The following is a 16,328-nucleotide window of genomic DNA, read 5'->3' as shown; positions in this document are numbered from 1 at the left end:
GTTAGTTCTTTTTCTTCTTCATGTTGTGCCATTCTTCCAGGTTATAAACCTTGCCACTAAAACATCCAAGGCTTTTTTGTTAAGTTTCAAACAAGTTCACAATAATCTTTCAAGTCAAGGCTTTCTCTTCACTCCAGAAGAGCACCTGCATAAACAATCCATACTCTTCCCACTATCCATTTCAATAAACAAAATCAGGAGCCTTGAAGTATAAGATGTTAGATGTTCAAAGGGAATAAGAAAAAAAAATCAATGTTTCCAAGCCTCCAGCCTCTAGGTGGCAGTGTTACTTGTTTTCCCTCTGCTTTTACCCCTCTCTTTAAATTCCAAACTTAAGAAAAAAAATTCTTAAAAAGAAACAATCCAGCCAAGCGTTGAAAAAAGGAAAGAAATTCATAATCCACCAATATGAAAAAAGAGGAAAAATAGAAGGAAAAAGAAACCAGTCCAATTTAAAAAGAGGCATTTGTAAAAATTCCATCCATTAAAAAAAAAATTAAAAACACATTAAGTTTAATTCAGGCTTAATTCGCCACTTACTCTCTTCTGTCTTCAATTTTAATTTTACTCTAAGTCTTTTTGGGTATCCTCTTCTCTAATAGTAAAAATTTATCTCACCATTTCGACCCACTCTCTCTCCTGCTTTTCTTCCTTTCAGGGGCTGTCCCAACCTTTTTCAGCTTAATGGCTGCTTCTCTGTTGCTGGAAAAAAGAACTTCTCCTGGATCAATCAGGAACTTTGTGATGTCCCTGAGATCAGCAGGATGTGCCGTTCTCTATCACCGTCTCTATGGGATGGTTTAAGTCCAAAAGGACTGTCCAGCAGCAGAGATATCGACCGTAATCTTGGAGCTCCAAGATTGCATGTCATGTCGTTGCGACGTCAGCCCTGCCTCCCTAATTTCTCCTCAATTCTACTTTGCTTCTCTCCTTGCTTAGTTTCCACCCATTGCTTCTTGTTCTACACTCAGGTGCTTTGGAGAATAGTTTGACTTCCTCTTCTTTGTGGCAACCCTCGAGATATTGGAACACTGCTATCATGTCTCCCCTAGTCCTTCTTTTCATTAAACTAGACATACCCAGTTCTTGCAACCGTTCTTCATATGTTTTAGCCTCCAGTCCCCAAATCATCTTTGTTGCTCTTTCTAGAGTCTCCACATCTTTTTTACACCATGGCGACCAAAACTGAATGCAGTATTCCAAGTGTGGCCTTACCAAGGCATTAAAAAGTGGTATTAACACTTCACATGATCTTGATTCTATCCCTGTTTATGCAGTCTAGAACTGTGTTGGCTTTTTTGGCAGCTGCAGCACATAGCTGGCTCATATTTAAATAGTTGTCCACTAGGATTCCAAGATCCCTCTCATAGTTACTACTATTGAGCAAGGTACCACCTATACTCGTACCTGTGCATTTCGTTTTTCTTGCTTAAATATAGAACCTTACTTTTTTCACCATTGAATTTCATTTTGTTAGATAGTGCCCAATGTTCAAGTTTGTCAAGATCCTTCTGTATCTTAAGCCTATCTTCTGGAGTGTTGGCTATTCCTGCCAGCTTGGTGTCATCTGAAAATTTGATGAGTTCCCCATTTATCCCCTCATCCAAATCATTGATGAAGATGTTGAAGAGTACTAGGCCTAAACCAGAGCCTTGGGGTACTCCACTGCATACTTCCCTCCATGTAGATGCAGTTCCATTGAGGACTACACGTTGAGCGGAGTTGGTCAGCCAGTTACGAATCCATCTGGTGGTGATGCTGTCTAACCCACATTTTTCTACTTTATCTAGTAGTAGATTATGCTCTACTTTATCAAATGCTTTACTGAAGTCCAAATAAATTATATCGACGGCATTCCTCTGGTCCACTAATTTTGTCACTTTGTTGGAGAACGCAGTAAGATTAGTCTGGCATGATCTGTTTTTGACACACCCACATTGGCTTTTGTGCACTGTGCAACAGTGTACCTTGAAGTGATTTATAAAAACAAAATCAATCAGTTCTTAGCTCACATCTGTTTAGGTGAATCTAAAAGGTGATTGTAATATGCATCTTACTGCAATGTTTTCCTATCATTATAAAAACAATATAGTCCTTCTTTTGAAGTGCAGAATATTCCTTCAATAATTTGTCATAATTTCCTATTAGTCTGTGAAAGTATCTTACAGCATCACAACTGAAAAATTTAGAAAGATAAAAGGAGAATCACAGGACCAGGCATCTGGAAACTGTTTCATTTTGAAATATTTCAAGCACAAAATTTACTGAAATGCATTTTAGCTGTAAAAATGGGCCGTTGTGTACTTGGAATGGGAAGCTTTGTGAAATTTCAAACCAAACAAGTTTCAAGACAAAACATTTTGCCCATAATCCTTACAGGACCCTCTATACTACTTCCTTCGCTATTTTACAAAGCACTTTAAAAAAATATTTTCTTCAAATTAATATAATATTTCTTCAATTCAAATACTGGTTTACTTTTTGCTAAAAGGATGTAACAATCCAACTTTGAACAGGTCATACATTGATAAAATATACGTTTTATCCTTACTGTATGTAAGCATTAAAATAAATAGCACGAATATTTCATAATGCTATCAATACTCACTCGAACACAGTGTGTGACAAAGGAGTCAATATAGTCCTTAGCCTGGTGATTGTTATAAAGACAACACCTAAGAGAAAACGAGTGAAATTATTTTCAATAAAAATTAAAGATATACAGTAACCTAAAGCAGAGGTGGGCATCCTGTCCCTCCAATTATTTTTATCCCTCCCCCCCCGAGCATATCGATAAGAGTACAAACCTTAAGTGATTTTCACACCTTCGTATCCTCAGTGACACTCTACTCCAAATATATACAAACCCCCAAAAACTTTGGGGGTGTTTGATGTTATCACATCACTACCCTCTGGTCTTTGGAGGCTTTTTAAAAAAAGTATAACTCATGAATAAATCAACTGCTTCCTTCTATCCTTAGATGAAACACATGACTTGTATTCCTAACAATGGTTATGCCATAGAACTCCCAGATACTTTTTCTCCCTTAACAATACTTAGATATTTTTTAATTACCAGAGAAGTCTACTTCTAAGTAGAAGTGATTTTACCAACACCTTGGTATCTTTAGTATAAAAATATACTTTATATAGTATAGTTTTTAAAGTATCTAAGATATTTTGAAAGAAACTATAAATATGTAAGTTCATACCCAAATAGATTTTGCTACTCACTTTGGTGAAAGTACTGGTGGACTGACAAAAGATCTTAGGGCATCTTTTACCATGTCTTGCATAAGGTGAGTACCAAAGACTTTTTTATTGTCCACAAGGAAAGTGGTCTGAAACAAAATGTATTTTCATTAGTTTATATGGCTATGAAAATAATTTTCAATCTTTTATTGTACTATTTCCAACTTGCCTGTAACAGTGATCTTGAAAGAACGCAGGGTGATTGTTCACTAAACTCACAGAAAAAATCCTAATTTATAAGAGTAAGAAAACCATGGTCAATATTTTGAATAAAGATAAAGTCAAACTCCTCTTTAGATATAAAACATCTTACATCAGCAGAAGAGAGCTCCCCACCCCTTCCTCAATGGGACATTTGAGACCCTTCTTTGGGAGTAATTATAAAAAGTAATTGCAGCATTCTATTTCAATAGTCTTTTAAAAATGACTTCATTAATTGTTTTCTGTTTTTCAAATTGACATATGAAACATGAAATGAGAATTCATTTTAAGTCTAAAAAGCATTCATGAAAAAGCCCTTGGAATTATTCAAAGAGGATGCCTTTGTTTCTCAATTAATAATATGCTAAAAGTATTCATACTTACTAGTATGCAATGTAAATTGGTTAAATTGATGACTTCGCACACAGTTTTGATTCGTTCTATAAGTTTTGAAAAATAGTTAACCATTTCTTCTCTTTTAATAATTTTTGCATATCGAGGAAAAGTTGGAGGGAGCAATCTCTGATTAACTAATGGCTCAAAGCCCATCATTATAGGGTGATCTAAAAAAGTAATAAAGAATTCAGTTATGATTCTCCATTTAAGTTCTCTTTTATATAATAGCCAATCAATGAACAGTTTATCAATTAAGGAACAACTTTCAAAATATTAATTTTGTCACCTAAGCAATTTAAGATTAACCTTATCAAAATTTATTGAATAGCAAAGCATTCAAGTACTACATAAGTAATAAGGAAGCAGAATAGAATATTGTGCATAAGGATCAGTCTCAAGACAAGTTCTGAAAATTACACAGCAATACTAATGATTTGTAAAATCTGAATTTACAATGACAGAAAGCTAGAAATCTGAACTTATCCTAAAAAGGGGAAAAGAGAATATATTGGAGAGACTCTCAGTGAAGATCCCCAGTGAGAAAGGATGAAAGAATGACTTATAGACAGTTTGGATTTTGCTAAACCATTTAAAAATTCTATGGGTGATCTCACTGACACACAAAAATGACAATCTTCCTCCAACAGGCTACTAAATATTTCTATTTCTAGAACAACAAATACCACCTTGTACTAATATAAAGTTTTCAATATGTTTGGGTCTCAAGAAGAATGCCCAACTGAGATGGAAAAGTTTAAAATAAACCTTTCCCAGCAAGAGCTAGAGAACATTCCTAAAAATAAATGCTGACCTCCTTTGGTGGTATCATTCTGAGCCTGAATACCATGATGTATTAAGTTGTGAATCGCAGAAAGCAAGTCAGCGGCCTGAGTCAGCAACTTCTGAGCTTCTGCAACTGCACTAGTCTGTTCAGAAACAAATTTTAAAAGCTTATGTACAATAAAACAACACCTGTATTAAGAATTTGTACAATTACAGAAAGCATAATATATTAGTGTACCATACTATATTATATCATATTCTTGCTTATGCATGTTAGATCTAAAGATGCATCTCAGTTTTAAAAATTCAAAATCAATTTTACGGTTTTGATTATTGGAAAGTAAAATGACAGCTTTTAAAATGGGTAGTGGCAACATGGCCCACTAAGTACTCTACCTGCCTCAAAATGTTGAAATGCTACAATGAATATTATGCAAAAACTGAAATGTCAAGTAATGTCAGCCTAAGATCCCATATTTCAGCAATGACAAGAGCATTCATATTAACATGTAAGCGTGTGCCCCTGGTGCCTGAAATTGTGAATTTTTTTGAGCGTATTTTGGCACCTAATATTCTCAGCGTATTTGTGAGCATATATGCTACTGTAGTTTCTAAATGTAGAAACTCTACATAATAACCTGCATGAAAATATATAGAAACAATTTGAGGCAACTAAAGTGTGTTTAAAAATGTTCAATTAATCATACCTCTTTCTTGGTAAAGGCTATTAACACAGTCAGTAATATCCGAGTAAACTTCACTCTGCTGAAAACTGCAAAGCACTGCTGATGCTATTGTAAAATCAATTTCAAAATTAATAATTATCAAATGTTATATAAGAGAAGGTTTGAAGCTTAAACAATGTTTGTTATTTATACATATAAAAGTTGTGTTGCTACTCTGAACCCCAAAACAATTTTTTAAAAACAAATTCCCTTCTGGATAAGTTAATAGTATAAGAATGCCGTTTTTAAAATTGTACCTTAAATATGATCAAAGTGCATGATTACCAATAAAAGCAATGCCCAATTCAAGTCCTGCCAAAATCAAGACCCAAACAATCTCCCCACCCAGGAATCTTATGATTCTAATTAATTAATTGTTTATCATTGTGTGTGTGTGTGTGTGTGTGCGCCTGTCTGTCTGTCTGTGTCTGTCTGGGTATATCCCCTTTTCAGCTTAGGATGCTTTTTATCTGATATCTTGTATAGAATATCAGCATCCTTACTTCAAGTTCTACTTCTGGATCTCTCTCTTCTCCTTGTCGGCTTCGAGTGCTCTAAAATAAAAGGCATTACAACAATTTAATGAAGTATTACATAACTTCATAGGCCAATGTCACATACATGTGATCTTTGTGCAAAAATAGGTAATACATTCTATATTACAAACACTTGGTTAAACTTCTAATTCATCAATGGAATCAGAAATGAAGTACTTATGAAATGTGAATTCATCCCATTAACAGCTAAAGCATAACATCTAAACATCCTTTCATAGCCCTAATATTCTGGCTTGGTTTACACTTTCATTGGAATGCTGTATTTGTAGATCAAGTCTTTACAATGAACTGCAGTTCAAGTGATGGTCATCAAAGTTCTTTTCTAGAAGATTAAGACTACCCCCCCCCCAACAGAACAGTAAATAAAAATAGCTGCACCATCTCTCTTAGTTTGATATCTTATTAGAATCATCTTATATTCATTCCTATCTGATAAAGTAGTTCAAAAATAAATTTTAGTTAAACGAGAGCCTTACTTTTTGGGACAAGATCACAGAAATTAACAATGTAACAAGCCAAATGCCTACCAATATCCCAATTCTTGCCATTCATACTATCTCTGTGCCAAATATATCATACAGCAGGGAATGACTTTTACATTTTAAAGTACACCCCAATTGATTCTGTACATTAGTCAAAATATTAGTGTTGTATATTTGAACAATTTGTCCATATTTCATTATATTAGAAATAGCTTTATATACCTAACTTCTGAAATAGTCAACAGAAATACCTTAACTCGCCGTTGCAGGTCATCTTCAACATCTTTTAGCATACCTTTAGCATGGAAAAATATTATTCAGTTCAGCAATATGAATGCTACTGGGGAAAAAAATCACTTAGGTACAAAAGTCTGAGAACAGGACAAACAGATTCAGGTGCTTTCCAAGAATCTTGGAAAGCTGATTTTTTTTTTTAAAGACACCATATGTTTTGGTAAAGCATCATCTGCTTGGTTTCCAACTGTGTTAAAATCTACTCCTATTTTTTTTAGCATGTCTCTGGGGCCAAAGCAAGCTAGAAAATTTTTCAGAAAGGACAGGAGACAAGATCACTTTTAGCCACTGATCAAAGATGAGGAATTTAATCAATATAATGTATTTCTACCAAGAACAGTACTGAAGACAGGCAATGATACAGATAAAAATAATTTGCTTCAGAAAAAAAATAACCCTAAAACATCTAGCCAGGAATTTGCACCAAATTACTGACTTCGGTTTTCAGTGTGGTCCAAGATCACCGTGTCTTTAATTCTTTGTACTAATTAAGAACTTGGGTGTTCAGTTTTTATTCCTACTTCAAAATGCATGCATAAAAACATTTTCCTTTTAGAATCTTACTATTTATAATACAACTTTGAAACCTATTTATTTGTTTATTTTATTCAGAAAATTTATATAGCTGCCCATTTGTTCACAGTGACTCTAGGCGGCTTACAACCAATGAAGAAACACACTATATAATAATAATAATAATAATAATAATAATAATAAATTATTATAAGATACAGTTATAAGATACACAGCTGGTATAGTTAACTGGACACAAGCTGATTTGGACCTTTTGGACCGAAAAACCAGGAAACTAATGACAATGCACTACAGTTTACATCCACGTGGTGATACTGATAGACTATACCTGCCCCGAAAATCAGGGGGCAGAGGATTATTACAAGTGAAGCAAACAGTTGAAGAAGAAAAACATGCACTGTCTGATTATTTAAAAGAAAGTCAAGAACATCTATTAATCGAAGTAAAGAACAAAAATCTACTGAAGGCCCAACAGACGAAACAAGAATACAGAAAAGATGTGATAAAATTAAGAATGGAGAGTTGGCAGAAAAAAGCACTGCATGGCCAATTTCTGGAAAAAATAAAAGATAAAGTGGACAGAGAACAAACTTGGTTATGGTTAACAACAGGTACATTAAAGAAAGAAACAGAGTCACTAATCCTGGCTGCGCAAGAACAAGCTATCCGCACAAATGCCATTAAGGCCAAAATCGAAAAATCCTCTGATGCCAAATGCAGACTTTGCAAAGAAGCTGATGAAACTGTTGATCACATACTCAGCTGCTGTAAAAAATCGCGCAGACTGATTATAAATTGCGGCACAATTCAGTAGCACAAATGATCCATTGGAATTCGTGCAAAAATTATAATATTAAAACAGCAACAAACTGGTGGGAACATCAGCCTGAAAAAGTCACCGAAAATCAGATGGTCAAGATCTTGTGGGATTTCCGTATACAAACAGACAAAATACTGGCGCATAATACACCAGACATCACACTGGTTGAGAAAAATAAGGTCACAATCACAGACATCGCAATACCAGGTGATAGCAGGGTCACCGAGAAGGAACATGAAAAAATCGCAAACTACCAGGACTTAAAAATCGAAATTCAATGACTATGGCACAAACCAGCAGTAGTAATTCCAGTGGTAATTGGCACACTGGGTGCTATTCCAAAAGCACTGGAATTACATTTAAAACAGTTAAAAATTGACAAAATCACCACCAGTCAAATGCAAAAAGCCGCACTGCTTGGATCTGCACGCATATTACGAAAATACGTTACGACGTCCTAGGCCCCTCAGTGGGGCCCGACTAGTAACCAATGCCAAATCCGGCGAAACAACTGGCCGCTGTGATACAATTGTATAATATTAATAATAATAATAATAAACAACTTAGACTTTATTCATTCAAACTAACAAAGAGACAATGAATTTGAATTTTACCTGTAACTCTAAGATCTGTCACACTGTTTGCCATCTTAAATCCGTACGTCATAGACTGAAAATCTTCCTAAATACAAAAGTGGGCAGGGGGTGGAGTGAAGAGAGTTTTGCAGTCAAAACATATTTGCCACAAATAGCAATTTGCTTCACAGAATTTCTGCAAGAAGCATGTTAGCCTGCATTTGTACCACTAGATATTTTCAGAAAACACTCAAAATGTTAGGAATTAATATTATTCCCACTTCTATATGACTTGTTCCACAGCACACATTTTATGTAGTTTCCTAAATAATACCATAAACTTTATAAAAAGGGAAGCTTTACTAGTGATTTCAGGCTTAATTTATGAAAATATAGTTTAAATGAACTGCATTTTCCTAATTCAAAAGTTACAAGAAATCTTGTTTTCAACTGAAGGAGAGACTTAGTTGTTTTAGACACAAGCCTTTCTAACTTTGATTTGTTCATAATAAAAAAAAATAAAACTGCATATACTTTTAAAGAAAATTTATATGGCTGCCTAACACACTCCCAGATTTTCTTGGTGTTTTCAGTTATATGAAATACTTCCAACTGAGAAAGGGCAAACCTGTTATAACAGCACTCAGTACAAAATGAGGGATACATCAAGCACAAAGGAATGAAGAGTTTTGCATCTATACATGTAAGCTACCCTACGCAACTATGGAAGAAGATGTTCCAGAAAGTGTATCTTTAACTGAAAGCAAGAGGAGAAGCTTATAAATTACAGCAAATAAAATGTAAAAGCAAATTTAGTATCTTGAGAAAGAGCTCACTATAATTAAAAAGACAAAGATACTAAGAGATAAGAAATAATGGATTAAAAACTATAAAAATAGCCAACTACATCTCGAAGGAATGCAAATTTATTGAAAAAGAGAAAACATTAAACCAAGAAGAAACTCACCTCTTCAAATACTGCTGCTTTGTTTACTTTTTCTCTAGCAATATCGCAAATTTTCAGGATACCCAGTGCAAATGCCTTCATAGTAGGATCCTCAATAAAGTCAGGATTATGAATGTAGAGGCAGGTGAATACTGTCTGTGCCAAGGAATGGCCTTCTAGCCACGTTATCTGAAAATATTGAGAAGGTAATAAGGGGCATCAGAATATTTAAGACAACAACAACAACAAAATCTCATTTTGTCCTGAACATGGAAGAAACATTAAAAAAATTTCTTGCTTTGCTATTCAGGTAGAACTCTTGAAAATGCTACTTTGAGCCTGGAATATTTTTCAGTTGTGGTATAAATAATACATGGGTATAACAACATGCAGAGACACAAACCCCCCTCATTGAGTATCTACTTAAATATCCTACCTAAGACTATGATAACGCTTATACCTATGGTGACCATATTTTCTTGGAAAAAAACTAAAAGATAAACCTGAAAAAGGGACAAGCCTAAAAGAGGTTCATAAAGATAACAAAAATTAATCATGCATACTTATAACATTGCTTTACAAAAGAAAACAAGAGTGAAACCAAGAAAATAATGAAATGAAAAAAATCTAAAGGGCACCTTGCTATCCCTTATAACAGTGATGGCGAACCTATGACACGCGTGTCAGTGCTGACACGCGTAGCCATTTGGGGTGACACGCACAGGATTTCATGCGATTCATCCTCGGCTCCTGCACGGCTGCCGAGGATGAAAGAATCTGTGCTGGAGGAACGGGGGGGGCGGGACGTGTGATCTCCCCCACCCACACTCACTTACTGTATCGCCGCCGCCCCTTTCTGAGCGCAGGGGCTGCTGGTAAGGCGTGTGTGCCGTGCGCACACACGTCATCAGCGCGGCGAGGGAGGACCCGCAGGAGAGGAGCGCAGGAACAGTGCGCGCCTCTCTCCAGTCAGGCCGGCACAGAGAGTCTACTCCTGGGACTGTCGGTTACGACCGCACCACACTTATCTCAGTTCACGGCAGGGCTGTGGAGTCTGCTGCTTCCAGCTCCACGTCCTCATCAACATGCCGCTCTGGCCCGCCCCTGCTATGAATATTCATATTCTTCGCCCTCGCGTCACTAGGAATATTCATAGCAGGGGCAGGCTGGAGCGGCATGTTGATGAGGACGTGGAGCTGGAAGCAGCCAACTCCACAGCCCTGGTTCACGGCACCCCAAACAAGTTCAATAATATCAAGGGCAACATACGAAATCGACTGATGAACAAAGAAGTTACTAAGCAGGTATGTTAAATAATTTGTTTTTGGTTTATTAAATACAATTATATATTGCAATTATACATTTTTGTAGTTTAAACTATAAATTGCGCAAAATTATGTTTTTGTCGAAGTGACACACAACGCGAGTTATGCTCGATTTTTTGCCGATTTTTGACACACCACGCCAAAAAGGTTGCCCATCACTGCCTTATAATAAAGGGAATACCACTCTACTCTAGTTTTGACTAGATTCCATTTACTTTCATTAGGGCCAAGTGGTTGATGATGTTATGGTGCAATGTTTTAGTACAGCCATAAGAATCCTACTCTAGCCAGAGCCTTTGTAATATGAACCATTATGTGAGGGGGGGTGGGGGAGACACCAGATAAATCCCTTCCTATTTCTATCCAGAATATTGTATTCTAGTGTGTCTTTCAATTCCATTCATGGGCTGCACTGACATATGGTTATGCATCTTGGTCCCCTATTATAAAAGAAACTGGTTGCACCCACCCTATACTATTATCATGTATGGAGAGGAAAAGTTTTTGTAAGTTCAAAATAGGAATTCCGCTTTATTAAAGTTGTGTCCAAACACAATGGCTTTAGAAATTATTTGTTTCAGAAAACACACCAACTTAATTTTCATGCACAATGAATACTATTTTATCACAAGCAGTCTTATTATCTTTAATAAGATCTACTCTCTAAATCAGGTTTTTGGAGCTACAACCTTGAAAATGAGTTAATAAATTGGACTTATTCAGAATTAAAATATTCTGGTTAGAACCCGGGCACAAACTGCTTCAGTTCTGCTTTTATTAATCCAAAACCTACTTTAAAGGCTTAAAGAAAGAAGTTATTTCCACTCAAGCAACATTAAAAATATTACATTCTTACCAAGCAGCAAAAGCAAGTGTCCATTATTCCTATCAGTTCAGGCAAGGATAAGTCTTTAACTTTAATGGTCCCATCCTTTAAAAGAACAAGGGGGAAAACATGAGGTTTCTATTAGTAATAAGTGAGAATAAAATTGTGAGGAAATATTTCCATTTACTGTTGCAATTACTAGCTGAGGCAAGGGATTTGGTTCTCTCCTGACAGGCAAAACTGACCTATGAAGGAGAGAAAAAAGGACAATCTACTACTGTAGCAGTTTTTCTTATCAGTCAGTATTGTAATCTCAAGCCTCAGTGTGCTCCCTAACATATTTTTTTGTGATCCCTGGACTTCTCTCCAACTCTCTCTCTGAAAACGTGATGTTTGTTTCCTATTGTTTTAATGTGGGAAATGTACAAAAACCTAAGCCCTAAAACGGGAGTAATAGGTAAAACCAAACAAAAACACACTTCCTAAACCCAGAATATCCTGCCTCTGCCCACATCCCCCTAATGTGAAATGGTCATTCACACTTTAAATCATCCTGTTCATTATGGTCTTTATTCCCATCAAACATAACTGCAATCCCCTCCTGCAGAAGGTTGCCTATTCTTTGCAACTTTAATAACTTTGCAACTTTAATAAGATTTGTATGCTGCCCACTCCCTAGGGCAGTGGTTCCCAAACTTGGCAACTTTAAGACTTGTGGACTTCAACTCCCAGAGTTCTCCAGCCAGAAGAGCTAGCTGGAGAATTCTGGGAGTTGAAGTCCACAAGTCTTAAAGTTGCCAAGTTTGGGAACCACTGCCCTAGGGACTCTGGGTGGCTCAATTCCTCCAGAAAATGAATGCGGACATTATTTACAATAGATATTTGAGTTATTCTGTTTTCATTTTGCTTGCTCCTTTTTTAATTTCCTGTGTTGTACAACTTTGATCAGGATTAACCAATTCCTGATTACTCTGTAAATCCTTCTGAGAATCTCAAGATGTTTTACATTCCTGAATAGTGAGTAATAAGAAAATAACATAAGAGAATCCTGGATGAAATGGATTATCTTAATGCCTTTCAATCAGGCCCACAGATAAAATGCACTGCTGCTGCTCCACTGGATGACTATCAGCACCTGAATGAGCACAGGGGCAATCACATATCCTGTTAAATCTCTCAGCAGCACTCAGTATCATTAATCATTATCACAGTCCTGAGTGGGTGGATCTAGATAGTGTAATATGTAATCAAGAAAAAAGAGCTGGTGGCTCCTCCTAGCGGGTTGCTACACAGCCTAGTCCATTTTCTACATTCATTTTTTGATTTAAATGTATATGCTGCCCAGCTCCAGTATTAAGAGTTCTGGGATACTGAAGGACTCAATGGGACAAAGCCTGCTCAAACTGAAAATCAGAACGGTAGGCGTACTTTCTCAAAAACCATTGACTCCAGTGGCTCTAGATCAGGGGTGTCAAACTCAAGGCCCACAATATGGCTAGTTCTGGTCCATGGGGCTGCCCTGGAAATGGCGCTTGCCATCCCACCCCACCTCTCCTCTCCCAGCTTTGCCCCACCTTACCCCACAGCAGCAGCAGCACCTTCGAAGAGTAAGTGTGGCCAGTGCTCCGAGAGTCGCCCACACCCACCTCTTAGTCTTACATGCGACTGGCCCTTTGAAGGCAACCATACCGCTGATGCAGCTCTCAATGAAATTGAGTTTGACACCCCTGCTCTAGATAGAGTTATACTCCCTTTATACAGTGAGTCTACAAACTGAGGGAACTCATGGATACAAGATTCTGCTTATATAGCTGATAGCACTCATAGGGGAGACTTTCAACAGCTTTGTGTATACCCAGTTTAGGATCACAATAATTCATGCCTTAATTCCTCCAGATTTGGTTGCCGCCACACATTTTACATGAGCCTGTCTTCAAAAATTCAGAAACTACAGCTACCTTCAGGATCACGTTAAAGCAGAATCTGCCTGTTTTATACACTTGACTTAAGAAGAGAGTTTAAAAGTCCCACTTTTTTTGAGAAATTAGAAGAGTGGGAGGAAAGAAACAGGAGTTTCCTCTGGCTGTCCTACAATTTTGGAGTAATTTGTCATCCAACGATTAGATGGTTCATTCACCCACATATTTAGGAAGATGCCAACAATCATACTTCTTTGCCTAGCTTTTGAAATCTAATATTTTAGCAGGCTTTTCTAGTTTTTACTTCATTTTTAACTCATAACACTCTTTCTTATAACTCAAATTTTAATAAAAATTTTCATAGTTTTTTTAGAATACTTTAAACTACCTTAAATCTATTTATTTTGCAGACTAGTTATAAATTAAATATAAATATCATCAACCCTCAGCAGAATTATTTCATTGGGTTCTCTTAAGATGTTTATGATATAAGAGACATTCTTTAATTAGGATCAAGTTTTAGTGTGCGTGATTTGCTCTAAACCAGAAAATCAACCCATCATTGTTCAGCATTAACTGCTACAATGTTCGTAAATGTGATGTGTTCTCACAAGTCATGTGTTTTTAAATATTATTGGTTGTTTTTGTCCTATTCATCAGTTAAGGGATCTTCAATGTAGTATAAGGGAGAAAAAGAAGCATTACTTAAAGCCTTCATCTCTTTCTTAATGCAAGAAATTTACACTTATCACAATATTTGTAGTCATATAACAATGCATTATTTTTATGATTTATTAAACAGTTAACACTAACACTAACCTTGATAGCTTGTTCGAAGTTAAGAACTTTACGATTAACTTGGTTTCCAATCATACCAGCATCCATCTTAGGATCCATCATTTCAATAGCAGACATGGCTTCAAACAGACCAAAACTAAGGATGTTCAGAAAAGAGAATAATTAAGTTTGTATTAGCAACTTAAACAAAAATTAATGCTTATGCAGTTTAAATGTATTGTGCAAACTTAAATATTCATCTTAAAAAGTACATCCAGAATACACTCTTAAGCAAGTAGAAATAGAGAATGTGAAAAATATTAGCTATTTTCAGTAAAAAAAAATATAATTCTATAAAATAAAATCTATAAAATCTATAATATATGAATATAATTTCTCTTCTCCGTAATTTTTATCTTCATCTACTTTTACCATTTTTATAGTAAGAAAGCAGATAATCAGACTCAAATATATTTCTGCTAACATAAATACATTATACAATCTTTTAGATAACCCTGTAGCATTTTGAAATTGTGAGAACAGGAATGCATAGAGAAAAGTTTACTGATTATTGTACTTAGGGCAAATAATCTCTCTCTAAATCTAACATTAAGCAAAGCTATCCTATTCCATTAAAAATTACTTTTAGTAGCATTATCACCCTATTTATACTGGTTTGGATTCCAATTTTAATTGGTATGGTGAGTGTATGGGTTTGCTTGTGATTGAACGAATGGCCCACTTTTATTACTCCATTATATTGTATTTTATGTGTTTTTAACTATTTTAACTATTACGTGGGGACTGTGTGAATAAATGAGTGTGTTTGATTCGGAGGACCTGCCGGGGTATGCGGGGGTCACCGGGGTGGTTGGGGGGACTACGGCCACGGGAGAGGGTCGGAGCATTGCGGTCATAACAGGGAGAGGCAGATATGGCGGGGACTTTAGGGCTGGCCATTACCGGGGAAGGAGGGCTTGCTACATCACAGAGATCCCTCCTTCCGGCCCTATGAGTCCCACTCCAAGGTCAGATGGCGCGAGTAATCGGGACCCTGGTCTCAGGCTGCTGTCGCTAAATGCCAGGTCTGTTGTTCACAAGGCTCCCCTCGTCCGGGACTTAATTTTAGACGAGAGGGCAGACCTGGCATGTATTACTGAGACATGGCTGGGCACGGAGGGAGGAGTCCCCCTCGTAGAGATGTGCCCAGAAGGATTTCAGGTGCTTCATCAGCCAAGAGCCCAGGGAAGGGGTGGCGGTGTGGCTATTGTTGTCTGGGAGTCTTTAGCACCTCGTAGGATCCCTGCTCCGGAGCTTGTCGGGTGTGAGTCCCTGCTGGTGAAGTTGGACCCCAAGGGTCAAGTGGGTCTGCTGCTAACGTACCTGCCTCCCAACTGCGTTGCAGCAGCCCTCCCCTCGCTCCTCGAGTCGGTAGCCGAGCTAGCAATTGAGTTCCCTAGGCTCATGGTTCTGGGGGACTTCAATTTGCCTTCGCTCGGTGAACACTCTGATGGAGCGCAGGAGTTCATGGCCTCCATGACAGCCATGGGCTTGACCCAGGTAATCCGAGGCCCAACCCACTCAGCAGGTCACACACTCGACCTCGTATTCCTCTCGGAGCAGTGGATTTGTGATCTTGGTCTGAGGGGTAATGAGATCATACCCCTGTCGTGGTCAGACCACTGCCTACTGAGGCTAGACTTCCGGAGGCCAAACCTCCACCGTAGGGAGGAGGAACCGACCAGGTGGTTCCGCCCCAGGCGACTTATGGACCCCTTAAGGTTCCAGACGGAGCTTGGGGTTATTCCTGATACTCTCGCCCACAGTTCGGCGGAGACTCTTGTTGCTGCCTGGCACTCGGCAGCATCAGTCTCTTGACCGGATTGCGCCACTACGGCCCCTCCGGGTCGGCGGAT

At 37.4% G+C, this 16,328-nt stretch overlaps 1 protein-coding gene across 3 annotated transcripts in view; it reads right to left on the bottom strand.

Annotated features, from left to right (window-relative positions):
* NAA35 (N-alpha-acetyltransferase 35, NatC auxiliary subunit) overlaps nt 1-16,328 on the bottom strand; it is a 36,404-nt gene that overhangs the window by 14,673 nt on the left and 5,403 nt on the right. For 2 of the 3 annotated variants that reach the window (XM_032214707.1, XM_032214706.1), the window contains exons 4-15: nt 14,455-14,569; nt 11,747-11,821; nt 9,587-9,754; nt 8,659-8,725; nt 6,648-6,691; nt 5,861-5,911; nt 5,340-5,423; nt 4,661-4,775; nt 3,838-4,016; nt 3,422-3,481; nt 3,235-3,341; nt 2,609-2,675 (exon numbers count right to left, since the gene is read on the bottom strand). In XM_032214707.1, the coding sequence (XP_032070598.1) occupies nt 2,609-2,675; nt 3,235-3,341; nt 3,422-3,481; nt 3,838-4,016; nt 4,661-4,775; nt 5,340-5,423; nt 5,861-5,911; nt 6,648-6,691; nt 8,659-8,725; nt 9,587-9,754; nt 11,747-11,821; nt 14,455-14,569 (1,132 nt within the window). The remainder of the gene's footprint in view (nt 1-2,608; nt 2,676-3,234; nt 3,342-3,421; nt 3,482-3,837; nt 4,017-4,660; nt 4,776-5,339; nt 5,424-5,860; nt 5,912-6,647; nt 6,692-8,658; nt 8,726-9,586; nt 9,755-11,746; nt 11,822-14,454; nt 14,570-16,328) is intronic. The other variant, XM_032214708.1, reaches the window with a different exon arrangement.

The sequence above is a fragment of the Thamnophis elegans genome, chromosome 3 (assembly GCF_009769535.1).
Source record: "Thamnophis elegans isolate rThaEle1 chromosome 3, rThaEle1.pri, whole genome shotgun sequence".
NCBI lineage: Eukaryota > Metazoa > Chordata > Lepidosauria > Squamata > Colubridae > Thamnophis > Thamnophis elegans.
The sequence above is the reverse complement of the archived record's forward strand: the minus strand, read 5'-3'. Positions and strand labels throughout refer to the sequence as shown.